A 14,022-nucleotide genomic window follows, 5' to 3' on the forward strand; every position below is an offset into this window, starting at 1 on the left:
TATCCCAATTCGGGCCAAGCAAATTAAGGTCCCTAACCGCACCTCCCGCCGCCGCAGCCCCTCCTACCGTCTCTGCCAGCTCTTCCTTTTGCCGCCTAGCTCCTCGTTCTCATTGGTCAATGAGCGTGCTTTGCTCCTCCCTCCCTCCTCTGCACTGAGCTCCCTGATTGGGTGTAGGCAAGCCCCCTCAGGTCTCCCCCTTGACTCGCAGCACTGCGCATGTGCCGGTCTCGTGCCCCGCTATCAAACAGCCGGCGAGCTGATAAAGTTTTGTCGCGAGAAGGTGGGGGGGTACAACGGGTGAACAGCCTGGCCCCGCCCCTTTCCTGCGTTGCCACGCCCCCCGCCCGCGAGCACCGCCCGCGAGTTCGGCCCCGCCCCGCCCTCCCCGAGCGGGCGCGGGGTAGGGGGGAAAGAGGGGCTGGGCGTTGAAGGGGTGGGCGGGTTTGCGCCCGCGCTGGCGGCACCTCGCCTCTTCTCAGTCCCGTTCAGCAGCCGAGGCGGCAACGGCGGTAGCGGTGCCGCTGTTTTCTGTTTTTTTTCTTTCTCCTTCTTCTCGTTCTCCCCGACTCAGGACACGGTGAGCACAGTGGCGTGGAGGCTGGCTCCCCTCCCTTACAGCGTCGGGGCGCGGAGCCTGCCATTGGGGTGCGGCGGGACGCGGGAGCTGTTCTTACCCTAGATTGCGAGACCTCCTCTTTACCAGCCCTCCCCGGTAGCAGCCGGTAGCGGCCGAGGGAGGGGGCGGCCGGCGGCGGCTCCTCGCCCTCCTGCCACTCCACGCCATACAAAGGTGCTGTGGCGAACAAGGCGCTGCTATCTGCCCAGCTCCGCGCTCCAGGCTGGGACGGGCGTCGGCTGCCCCTCGCCCGGTGGGCGCTGGCCTCCTCACGGCGCGGGGCGGGCCCGGCCCATAACTCTGCGGCGCGTCGTGGGGACGAAGGGAGGGTAGCCTGAGGCAGGGCAGTGGCGGGGAGTGTTGTGACGGCGGGCGGAGGAGATCGGGGGTGCGGAGGGTTGTCCCCGTGCAGGGAGCGCCCCGGCATCACCCGGCTTCGAGACGCCGCTGCCGCCTCTTGTCTGTGCTGGCGCTGGTCGGAGTTGTCATCCGGGACTAGGCTGAGCTTTCTCGGCGTATTTCACGTCTGTCATTGCCTGGGAAACTTCACCAGCTCGAAACAACTTTGAGCGGAAAGAGAAAAAGAAAAAGTAATTTCCTTTAGTGTTATAGCTGCTGGAAAACACAGTCTGCAAGTTCCTCTTATAATTGCAACATCACTCCCTTAAAGGAAGCGAGACCTGAACATAGGATTGCAGGGAAAGCACTTAATCTCAACTCCTTTTGTGTAATGTGTGGAAAGACTAGGCTTTTCTGTGCCGTAGGGCTCTCCGTTGGGAAATTTAATGTCTTTTAAAGTATTCTGAGGCTTTTCAGAAAGATCTTAAGTGCAAATTGGTCCTGCTGTAAGGCTCTAAGCCGGTGAATTCAAAATGAGTTTGGGTATTTGAGGAAACTGCTGTGCTGTTTTGGTTTTTTTTTTTTTGTCATTTTCTGTAGTAAATGCAAATGCAACCGCACCAGTGCTGGACATTGTTGCCTGAAATTTGGGTGTATTCGCTTGGTACTTGGTGGTTCTAACATCAGTTTCTGAAACTTGTGTGTGCTTTCTGCTATCTTTGCTATCGCTGACCTTATTCAGCAGAATCCTTTGTGTTACTTGTACTCTCAATCTTGTGTAACGTCTGCCATGGCTATAGAAATACATAACATGGTTGCAGTTTTCGATGGCTATCTTGCTTCCTGTTTGCTTTTCCTCGCATAAATCTTTTTAGAACTAAGAGACTGAGAGTAACCTTTTTATTTTTTCTTTCCCACCTTTCTTTTCTCCCCTTCCTCCCCGCCCCCCATCCCCCCAATCCAACAGATGCAGTTTATGTTGCTTTTTAGTCGCCAGGGGAAACTGAGACTCCAGAAGTGGTATGTCCCATTATCTGACAAAGAAAAGAAGAAAATCACAAGGGAACTTGTTCAAACAGTATTAGCCCGCAAACCGAAAATGTGCAGCTTCCTGGAATGGAGAGACCTGAAGATTGTCTACAAAAGGTTGTTCTGTCTCACTAACCTCATAATTGCCTTACATGACAAACAGGGTAATAAGTAGCAAGAAAATAATGAAGGTTGTTTTTTGTTGTTATTTTGTTTTTTGTTGTTGTTTTGTTGCTTTTTTCCTTGCCTCTGCTGGTTATGGAGAACACTGACTTCTCCGTTGAATCTAATTTGATAACCAACTAGGAATCATTCATGTGTGGAAAATCATTCATGCGTTTAGAAATGTGCTGAAGAAATGAGGTTTCCCTCTACTTCCAGAAAGAGTGGTGGGTCTTGGTTCTCCGTTGAGATTCACACAGTACATAAATGCTTACAAATATGAAGCCTGTAAGATTTAATACATGATAAAGAAAAACTGAGTTTTTATAAGTCAGTGACTTCATAAATCACATGAAAATGTAGCTTGCTTTTAAAGGCTTATATAAATAAGGAATAATTTTTGAGATTACCCAGTTTGGTTTTTTTGTCCTTTTTTTTTTTTTTTTTCTGTGAATACAAAAAGGCATTTCTCCTAATTGAACAAATCATGGCTAGCTTTCTTCTGATGGAAGTAATGTATAATTTTCCTTCCAATAGTTTAATTTCTCAGTTGTTCCCTGACTTTTCTAGGAGTATTTGAAGAGCATATTTTAGCTTTGTGCTGATCTGTAGAATGTATTGCAGCGTAGCCATGTGAACATAATTTTCTCCACAAATAACAATAATCCTCATCCTGATTTGGTAGGCTGAATCTCTTCCAGCTAAAGCTGGTGGTGTGAAACCTTGAGTTGTCTCCCCTAAAAGGTTTGTGCATTCTTGTTTCCCTCTTTGAGATGCTAAATGATTTGTGCCCTACAATAAATATTATTATATTCTCTCTATAGGTAAGGCAGAGAGGACTGGAGCTGAAATGAAGAGTTTATAATTCTTTCCTAGTGTACCAAATGAGTAGAATCAAGAAGGCATAGAGGTTTTAAGTCAGGTTTCATATATATGTTGGTGCATGGAACTTCATGCACATGAATGTCATTCAGCATGTATTTCTTTAACAAGGAGGAGGAAAAAGGAGGAACAATGTGTAAGGCTGTTTTGAAAGCATAGATAGTTTTTATTTCAGCCTCTTGATTTTTCTAGCAAAACCTCTTTACATACATGCAGGCAAGCTTACTTGAATGCTCTGAGTGCTCCCTTGAGTGCTAATGCCTACAAGTGCTTATTTAGCTGGGTTTTTATGGGACTAAGTCAGAAAAATTGAGCATGAGTAAGCCAGTCTGTTCCCTTCCTTGCCCAGTCTTGAACAGCAGTAGCTCTTCTGGTGGTGGTTTGATTTCACGCAGCTGCTTTCCCTTCTTGTCTGTTCATTGCTATTAACAACTTGTCATGTCCTTTTGTGTCTAAGGGAAGTGGTGAAAATGTGGCTATGACTGTTGCTGAAAGTTTTGGTATGCCTGCATCTCAGTAATGTGTTGTGGGTCCTCTGGTCAAGGAGAATGAAGAAATTTGCTGGGAGATGTATCCTAGACCATTTTGGGCTGGACGTAGACTGCAGTCCGTCTGCTAGACTGCTGGTGTCCACAGCTGACTGCACTAGCTTACTTCACTGTGCAAACCAATCTGGCACAGTTAGCCTGTGAAATCTTGTTAAGATTAGCTTGTATCAGGCTAATGAACATCTCCAGTCTTTATTTTTGGTTTTTCGGCATGTTCGTTAGATTAAAACATTGTCAGAAGGACTAAGTATAAGAAGTGATAGTTTAGATTCTTGTATCTGATAACATTTACAGCTTTTAGGTTAGTGGGATTTTTTCCACTCATCACATTGTAATTAAAGGTGATGAGTACAAGCTAGTATGATTTCTTTGAAAAGAGAGATCAGTTATAACTCAAAATTAGATAATCCCCAAAAGACAGTTATGATAGTCAAAGTCTAATACATTCTGAAGGGTGGGTGGCTAAAAGAGAAACACACCTGCCCGTGTTTTGTATGGTTTGTGAAACTGCAGAAAGTGTTCCCAATTGCTCACAGACAAAAGGCTCTTGAGCATCTGCTAGGATCTGTTCTTGTCCAATCTATTATTGGGAAAGATCTGAACTTCTGTTGCAAATGTTTTTCAATATAAACTAGAAAAGTATATGTGTAGTGCTATTGTATGTGTTGTGTGTGTTGCTATTAAGAGTCTGAAAGTGCTGAAAGTGATGCGCTGTTCTTGTTTTTGGAGGATATTTACTGTCAACATGTGAGAGAATTGATCTAGATATTGCAGCTAAGAATTGTTGCTATTATTTAGAGGTATACTCAAGGGTTGCATTGATGTACCTATTTGCAAGAACAGAATGAACTCAAATGCAAAATTGGCAAGCCAGTAGCTTTTGCTGCCTTCTGATACTTAGTGTTTATCAAGAAAGCTGGACTATTTTGATTAGCCACCTGAGCTCTCTAACATGTCATCCTTAGTTTGCTTTCTGAATGACACTTCAAGAAAATAGAACTGTTTTAAAATCCATCTGAATGTGTGTGATTTATTTTCTTTAGTTTCACTCATGTAGCATTGATAACGGTTAGAAACTAGGGTCAGATGAAAAGGTGCCCTGCTTTTTATGTGGTCATGAGTTAAGATGTATGTACTCTGTAGCTGATTTGGAAGAGAGTTTTTCAGGCTAGTAGACACCAGAAGATTGGAAAAGGACATGAGTGTTTAACTTCAGGAGACAGATGGAGATTTGAAGTGACTTGCTGGGTTAAAAAAAAAAAAAAAAGAAATTCAAATATGGGAAGTCAACAACAATTGCACTTTATGAAAATAGAGAGGGAGACATCTGCAGACAGCTGATTAGGAACTTAGCAAACGCAGTTAATGATCACTCTTCATGTTTTGTCCTTCTAAGAACTAGCTGTAGTGGTACTGGTGCATAGAGGTTAGAAATTCATGCAGCTGTCCGCTTGTGGCAGAGAAATGTGTTAAATGCTAAAATTTGTAGTTTTACTGAAAAAAATGAACTTAGGATGTTAATACTTGTTAATACTTGGCTAACATGAGGCTTGCTTATTGTTGTTTTGTAATTTGATTAAGGATTTTGCCTTTGCTTGTATGTGTTTGCAGTATGAAGTTATAAAACTGTCATAGTTTGTGCTGCCCTTAATGTTGTGGCAAATGTCTTTGAAATAAGTTATGTTAAAGACTTCTGGAAAAATAAGTTTTGAAGCTTTTCTTTTCAACTGTCCCATCCCTCTGGCTCCTCCCGACCCTCCTCCCTCCCTTCTTTCCCCCTTCCACCCCGACAACAAAAGAGACTATTCTTTAAGTAGTGTGCCTCTTAAAGTATTGTGAACCTGAGGTTCAGGCCTGTGGCTAGTGGTATGGTATGTGCCTAGCAGTTGACATAATCACTGTCTATCTTTATGTACATCTTGACTGCCAGTTGAATCTGTTAAAAGTATCACTGTGATGTTAATTAGGTGACTCTGTAAAACTGAATGCAATTATTATAATGAATTAGGTACTTGGGTTTGATTATTTTAACTTGATCAGGTCTTTATACAGGATTCCAGTTCATGCCTCACTAGGAGGACCTTGGTATTGAGAAGAAATTCTTAGATGATTAGCAGTACCAAGTTTTTGTTCATTTCTAAACCTACTGGAGGGTATAGCCTTGCTGAAATGAGAAACTGTAAAAAAAAAAAAAAAGCTTAATTTCAGTAGTGGTATTGTTGATCTCTCTATAACTATCACTGCATAGTGACTGATCTGCCTGTCGTAAATGCTCAGAACTTGTTCTATCAAACAAATCTGTAAGTGTTTTTAGAGGAGAAAAAGATCTTCTACCAATCACAACTTATTAGCTGTCCCAGTTTTCATCGGGTCAACAACTATCATCAAACCACAGATTCCTGGGCTCCTGTAAGCACCTGCCTGCCTTTGGTTGTCATTTGCATTTCATTTCTGCTCCTGTCAAACTCTGTAAGCTTTAAATTTCTGCAATTATATGTGCAAAGTGACTTCAGATGCTGACAGACTTTTGGCTTGCTTGTAGCTTTGCCTGGAGACAGACTTCCAGGGCTGGCTTCAAGTAGGTGTTCTCGCAGCTAGTGGAAGAGTACCACTGAATTGATAGGGTTTATCAGTTATGCTCTGCATTCAGTGACCTATCTCCCAGCAGAGTTACTGAACCTTGTTGCGAGTAGAGCAGTAGCAGAGAACTCTGCTGAAGCTTTGCCTGCCAATCATGAGGCTTTCTGCTACTGCGCTATTGCAGCTGTTGAGGGGTAGGTTCATGAATTTGTTTCATGTTACAAAAAATCTCCCTAAAGTATCTATGTGAAGGCAGGAGTTTGTATAAATATGCCTCCTGTGTTTCCTTTTTATTTTTTAACTCCACATTGTTTTTTTAGGTGACTTCCCCCCCCCCTCCCCCTCCAAAAACTTTTCCGGGGGTTTCTGTGTTTGCTCCCATTTCTGACAAGTGGAGGGAGTTCTGTTGTAAAATATTTCCCTAAATGAATGTAAGCACCTAAGTTGGTTATGAAGATACCTACTGAGAGAGAAAAGGGAAAACGAAGCAAAACAAATCCAACCCAAAACAAGGAACAAAAAAACCCTCAAACCAACCAACCAGGAAAAAAAAGACCAAACTCCCAAACAAAACACAACAGCAAGTGGAATTAAACAGGGCAGAATGTTTCTTCCAGACTGCACTAGATTTGCTTTTGTGTGATGTGGCATACTTTACTATCAGGATTTGCCTTTTCAGTGGGTGCATACAAAAGACAGGTTTATGCCAGGCTCAGTAGGGGAAAACCACATTTTTGCAGAGCAGAAATCTTTTTTCAGCCTTCAGTACTGTAATCTACTTGTCTTTGTAGGGCATTTTCCGTGTAAGCTTCTATCCTTGGCAAAACCTCTAGTTCATCTGCAGTAGACTAGATGTGGATACTTTTTTATGAAGCCCTGGCCTGCAAAGAAAAAAAAAAATTATTGAACTATTGTCTTTGAGAATTTGCATCTGAAGAAAGGTGTACCTTAGTAGTATGCTCATGCCCTTTGCAGTGATGGCTGACTTGTTTATAGTCTTCCACTACTGAATCTGCATTTATTTTCTTTTGTTGAGTAGTGATCCATTAGTTACGGTTGCTACTTAGAAAATACTTGGAAAAATATTCTGTGCGTATAATGATAGATACCCAGGCCTCCCTTTCATGTTAAGATGCCCACTGAGTAGTTTTTGTTTCTTGGTATTCTTTTGCCAAAACTGCAGTTGGCAGAGCTTGAATGTATAGTCTACTCACTAGCTGCCAAATAAAGTCTTTCAAAAGTATACTACGTTTTCTTTTAAATGAGGATGCTGAGAGCAGACACCTTTCTGGGAAAGTACTTTATGTTAGGTAATCTCTCCCTTCTGTTCGCACCCCCCTCTTCTTTGTGGGTATTTGCATAAAATAGTTCTGTTCATCTAAAGAGATTCGTAAGTAATGGGGAAGCACAATAGGACTGTTTTATGTGGATAAAATTCAAATATTTGAGTTAAATTTGATACTGTTTCCTGGTATGTGTTTAAAGTTGTGTTTAAGCGCTGTAAGGGGACAATTTTAACTATACTTTATAATCAGTGCTGCTCATCTGAATATGAAGAAAGCTGTATGAAGAAAAGATGGATCTGGCCTGAGTGCTGGTAATTAGCATAAATGTCAACTAATGCACCAAAACTCTTTCTCTACAATGAAATACAGTAAGTTGGAGTTTGACTTTAAAATTCCTCAGTAGATCTGAATGTTTTTTCTTTACAGTATCACTTTCCAATACTTTTTAAAATAGCTTCATCTAAAAGGTGCCTTATACAGATTGGATCTTGCAGGCTAATTGAAAATTGGCGAGGCACAAACACAACAATGTAAAATCAAAAGAACTGTGCTCAGATAGGATTTCTGATGAGCTGACAAGTCCCTGTGGTGAAGAAAGAGCAAGGGAATTAGTGTTAAGTGCTTCAATGGAGGTGTCTTCCTCTCTTCCCTCCCCCTAGAGTTTTGTGGTAGGATGGAAGAATTGGCAGGCAGTACTTTTGTTAAAATAGTTTAAAACTCTTATTCAAAAGTTATTCTGGGAAGTTTTCATAATGAAGCCACAGCAATTTGACTCAGAGCAGAGGGGATCTTTCAGGTCATAAATGGTGCTAGGTGAGCAAATTTGAACGTACTACAAAATACAGCATTTTTTCTTTGCCGGACTTCTAGCCCAAACCCTGACACTTTCTTTGGGGGCTTACAAAGTCCCAGCTTATAAAATATGCATAACGTTTAAAAGGTCTGTACCTCTCTGTGCATGGGGAAACAAATGCACATGTTAAATTTGGCATTCATATCTGAATGGCTTCTTTTTTCAATAGGGTTGGCTACTGAGTGCTTAATATGGCCAGTTGTTCTGAGTAGGTAAACAAAAGCTGTTTCTGCTTCCTGTAAATTATCAGTTGTAACAGTTGTTACTTGAAATCTCATTTGTGCCATGTGTGTCTGTGTAGCATATGGTTTTGGCACTTAAAAATTCAGCTTTCATATCTGTTTTTTTTTTTTATCAGCCTTTTTTTAAACATGATTTAAACAAGAGTATGCTAGAGCACAGCAGAATTGAATGGTCTTTTTGTTAAAGTGGCAAACCAAGATATCTGAAGGAAAGAATTCCCTGGCTTCCAAGGTGGCAGTAGATTTTTAGAAACCAGATGATGGTGTCTTCTTAGCCTTATACCAGGCTAGTTGATAGTGATTGAGTTGTTGGCTTAGTAGCAATTGGGTATATGACATTAGTATTAAATTTGGAGGTTTTTTGGCATTTGTTAAATTCTCTATAAAGACCAAATTCTAATTGTTAGTTCAGTTTATCTTTCCCAAGGTATTTTCTGTAGTTTTTATTATCTTTGTATGTGGTTTTTGTGATAAAAATTTAAGATTGAATCTGTTAATTAGTATACCAGTGTTTGGACGTTACAGATATTTTGCCCCAGAACTCTGCCAGGAGGCCAAAAAACCAAATGTGTTTCCTTTTCCAATCACCTCTTAAGCTAATTCAATTCCATCAGCTGAAGTGGTAAAGACTGAAGTCTTTCTTGGATCAAGGAGAAAGATCTCATGTCTGCTGTCCTATGTCTGCTGAAAGTTCTTTGGTAGAGTAGAGCTTGTGTGGCTGCTGATGTAGCATAACCGTGTACTGGACTTGAGTATGAAGGACTACTGAGAGCATAATACACCTCAAGTGCATTCGTTTTGTACATGTTCTTATGCTGACATCAGGATTATTTTATTACAGATATGCAAGCCTCTATTTCTGCTGTGCTATTGAAGATCAGGACAACGAACTAATAACTCTAGAAATAATTCATCGCTATGTAGAACTTCTTGACAAGTATTTTGGCAGTGTAAGTTAGTGTCTTCATATTACATAACTTTTTTTTTTTTCATGCCCACAGCACTTTCAACAGCTAGCTGATTATGTTTCCTTAAAAGATACATCTGACACGTTTTATGTTGCTTGCTTGGCCTAACTAACTAATGGTTGCCTATATGACTGTTAAAATACAAAATACCAGTAATTTGGGAGAACTGTTATTAATCTGGAGTTAACTGCCTTGTATTTGTTTCATTTTTGTAATAGCCTCACTTGAGGTCAGGCAAAATCTTATACTTAGCTTTCTGGCTAGTCACCCAGACTTCCTTCTCCCTGACACTGCTAGTGTGTAAGCATTTCTTGTATCTGCTCCCAAAGGAAGCAGTTGGTTGTGAACTAGCAGGAGCAGTGGGCAAAGAAATGGCAGACATCTGTTTTTCAAGGTAACAAACAAACAACTGTAGTAATGTACATTAGGACTCAGAAAAACTGCTGCTTATCCTTCTACCTTCCAAAGGAGGTGCACAGAATGAATAATAAATTTGAGATGATTGTGTTTTAATGTTTTATGTAAGATTGCATGTTCTGCCTTTGGATACTGCAGGCAAGAAGAGAACTCTGTGTAGGAAATGTTCTCTTGTTTCATGAAGAGCCACGTTATATTGACAGTTACGAATTGAATCCTTTTCAACAGTGAAAGCATTTTGCAGAGAGTTTGCTATAACTGTCCTTAAGCAAAAAAAAAAAAAATTTTTTTTCCAAGGGGTTGATTTTTTTGTTTGTTTGTTTTTTTGTTTGCTTGTTTGTTTTGTTGTTGTTGCCCATTTCTTAAAAAGTTAGAGCCTGAGGCTAACATCTTGGTTTGGTGAAGCTGTGAACAAGTTAAGTATTGTGAGAGGATATACCTCAATAAATAGTATCCTCCTACTTTCTATTAATGCTTAGTGTTCTTTTTAGGTATGTGAACTTGATATCATCTTCAATTTTGAAAAAGCCTATTTCATTCTGGATGAGTTCCTTTTAGGAGGGGAAGTTCAGGAGACTTCCAAGAAAAATGTTCTCAAAGCCATTGAACAGGCAGATCTTTTACAGGAGGTAAGCAAATTCAGCTTTTTCTGGCCAAAGTAACAGCATGGTAGGCTTGAATTGAAAAAGCTCCTGTTTCTGTTAAGCTTGTAGGAGGTGCTTTGTAGCATGCTTAGCATGTAGTTTCTAGTTGGTTTTTCTAATTGTGCAATATGATGATGCACTCTGCTCTTTTGTTTGGCATGGGTATATTGTAACCTACTGTGATTTTTTTTTTTTTTTTTATTTTGCTACAAATGCAAGTAGCTGTTCTGTGTGTATACCTAGATAATGATAGTTCATGCTGCTTTAACTTAGTTTTGTTCATGTGTCTTTAATTTCTGTTTCTTAATCAACCATTAGTTTTTTGTCATACCTGATGCATGTTCACTTCTTTACTGTTTCATTGCTGAAATCCAGAAGCTAGACTCTCTTCTTTGAGACTCGTTCAGGTATAGTTCTTATTCTAAAGACCTGCCTTTCTGCTATAGGCTGCTTACCATGGAACATTTCTATCTTTTAAGTTGACAAAGTAATAAAAGCAATGCCATAGAAATGTACAGAATGAAGTATAAGAACAATTATTTTTTCACTTTGAATGCTTTTATTGCTCATCACTAACTTTGAAAAAAGACGAATTTCATCTCTATACCATTTTCTTTGGAAAACATTTGATGGGAAGGGATTCAATGATACAGAAAAGCTTAGTATAATTTCCCCATGTTTCTCCATCGTATGCTGTTTGTTTGTTTTTTTTTTTTTTTTTTACTGGTTTTGGGGTGGTAATGGTGGTTTTGGGTTTGTGGTTTTTTTTATTTGTTATCTGCATTTGTGCTTTTGTTTTCTGGGCATTTTTTTGATTGTTTTCGTTTGTTGGTTTGGTTTACCACCCCCCCATCCTCTCACCCCTGAATTGCTGTAGTCATAGAATCATAGAATAGTTAGGGTTGGAAAGGACCTCAAGATCATCTAGTTTCAACCCCCCTGCCACAGGCAGGGACACCTCACACTAAACCATCCCACCCAAGGCTTCATCCAGCATGACCTTGAACACTGCCAGGGATGGAGCACTCACAGCCCCCCTGGGCAACTGATTCCAGTGCCTCACCACCCTAACAGGAAAGAATTTCCTCCTTATATCCAATCTAAACTTCCCCTATTTAAGTTTTAACCCATTACCCCTTGTCCTGTCACTACAGTCCCTGACAAAGAGTCCCTCCCCAGCATCCCTATAGGCCCCCTTCAGGTACTGGAAGGCTGCTATGAGGTCTCCACACAGCCTTCTCTTCTCTAGGCTGAACAGCCCCAACTTCCTCAGCCTGTCTTCATACGGGAGGTGCTCCAGTCCCCTGATCATCCTCATGGTCCTCCTCTGGACTTGTTCCAGCAGTTCCATGTCCTTTTGGTGTTGAGGACACCAGAACTGCACACAATACTCCAGGTGAGGTCTCACAAGAGCAGAGTAGAGGGGCAGGATCACCTCCTTCGACCTGCTGGTCACGCTCCTTTTGATGCAGCCCAGGATACGGTTGGTTTTCTGGGCTGTGAGCACACACTGCCGGCCCATGTTCATTTTCTCATTGACCATTCATTTTCTCATCGACCAGTCTTGAGGTCCTTTCAAACCTAAATGGAAATAGAAAGTCTGGTGAGCTGGGGGACTTGTCCGTCTTGTGTGCAAGTCAGTGGAACATCCAGTTTAACAGGGGTGATGAGCCTTAATTTTGTTTAAATTTACTGAAGTTCACGGGTAAGATTACATATAGATGTAAGCTCATTTCCCCCCCCTGCCCCCCCCCCCCCCCCCCCCAGTTTATTTCATCCTGTGAGTGAATTGTTTAATTATCTTATAACTATTCTGTGTTCCACTTGGTACTCTTTTTGTTGAATGTGGTATTAATAGCATGGGGAAACACATAATGTTTTTTACCTTGTAGTTGTGTTTGTAGTCCTTTCAGAGTACAGGCAAATCCACAGCACATTACAGTTCTGGTCCATCAACAGCTAGTTAGTGTCATGACCAAGGTCAGCCATTACATATTTGCTGCCCTCTGTTTCTAGTAAGGAAATTATATGTGCTTGTTTACAGCTTGTATTCTGATCCACTTTTGGTTGGCCCTTTCTTTACCCTTAAAAGTAATTATCTTAACGGGAAGTCCTGTTGCCGTTTACAAAGGGGGTATGGGGGGAATTATCTGTTTAGTCTCTGAAAAATGTTTTGCTGCTCTCTAGATACATGTTAAATCTGTTTTTATATATTCCAATCTGTCTCCTGCAAATGTGTAGCTAATAATATATAAAATAGAATTACTGTACTTTTTCACATTCTCACTAGTTTTGAACTTTTTCACCATTTTCCTAGGGTTCTTCTAAAACAAAAACGCATTCTAACTGTAGGAATTGCTGGTTTCTATCCAAATTATTAACATTCTCTTTTTACACTTAAATTTTACACAAAAGGAAGTATTACTTTTTCAGTGGAAGACTTTTCCCTTGCCCTGATAGATGTACTTGTAATTATCCTTCCTTTTCCCACCTCTGAGATTTTCTGTTCTGTCAAGGTTTATTAGGTCTTCTCTGATTAAATTGGAATGTAACAGTTTATCACAGTGCCACTCTAGTCTTATGTTTGATGTTTTTGTATTTCATTCTTGGTTATATTGATTGTTGATCAAGCATAAAGCTACTCCATGAATCTGATTTTTAGTTTATAAAACCTGTAAAAGTCTGAGTTCTTATTAAAATCGAGCTTTCAAGGAAGTTGAACTCTTTCTGCAGAGGTTTGTTTTTGTATCAACTGCTGCTGTGTGCATGCTGAGTTTGATGAAGAGGGTTGTTAAAATAATAGTTTGTCACAACTGGAGACTTTCTGGTACTTTAGTTAATTTCTGCTTCTAAGAATACTTCAAAGCTACTGGAATGAAATGTGGTTTGATTCCAAATGCAAACCATTTCTAGCAGGGTGGCTGTGTTTGTTTTTGGCCATGCCAGATCCTAATTGTGTGCAACAGAAGAACTTCTACTTGGCCCTGAATACTCAGGTTGCCTAACTTAAAAATTATTAATCAGTGTTGAATACACAACATTATTAATTAGTAATGCTATATACATTAATGTATGAAGCACCTTAAAGATTAAAAGCTCTACAGAATACTTAAGCAAAGGAAAATCATTACAAATACATTAAGTGGCTATTTGTGTGTTGTTAAAAGGAAATATGCAGAGGCATAAATTGCTGAATAGTGAATTAGCTCTTAACACCCTTGCCTGCTTGTATTTTCTGTGGCAGTTTTCTCACATGTACTGTTTCTGAGCACCTGCTTCAGTTTGTCATTGAGTTCTTAGTGCTGTGCAGTCCACCTGCTGGCTGCTGGAGTTTGTGTGACTGAAACATACTAACTTTTTAAACCTTCCTCACTTTCACTTTCTTGTTAGCTCTTCAATAATGTGCTCATTTAAAATATTCGTTCCCTGCACCCCATTTATTACCATCTGTTA

At 40.5% G+C, this 14,022-nt stretch overlaps 1 protein-coding gene across 7 annotated transcripts in view; it reads left to right on the top strand.

Moving 5' to 3' along the window:
* Nucleotides 1–386: 386 nt before the first annotated feature.
* AP1S2 (adaptor related protein complex 1 subunit sigma 2) overlaps nt 387–14,022 on the top strand; it is a 32,428-nt gene continuing 18,792 nt past the window's right edge. For 3 of the 7 annotated variants that reach the window (XR_010612267.1, XR_010612265.1, XR_010612264.1), the window contains exons 1-4: nt 388–580; nt 1,926–2,104; nt 9,382–9,490; nt 10,417–10,554. Coding sequence is in view for 3 of the 7 variants with exons in the window: in XM_065677405.1 (XP_065533477.1) it covers nt 1,926–2,104; nt 9,382–9,490; nt 10,417–10,554 (426 nt within the window). In the remaining 4 variants the exon portion in view is untranslated. Of the gene's footprint in view, nt 581–1,185; nt 1,210–1,925; nt 2,105–9,381; nt 9,491–10,416; nt 10,555–14,022 lie in introns of those variants that run through there. The other 4 variants (XM_065677405.1, XR_010612266.1, XM_065677402.1 and 1 more) reach the window with 4 other exon arrangements.

Source organism: Lathamus discolor, chromosome 4, assembly GCF_037157495.1.
Source record: "Lathamus discolor isolate bLatDis1 chromosome 4, bLatDis1.hap1, whole genome shotgun sequence".
Classification (NCBI taxonomy): Eukaryota; Metazoa; Chordata; class Aves; order Psittaciformes; family Psittacidae; genus Lathamus; species Lathamus discolor.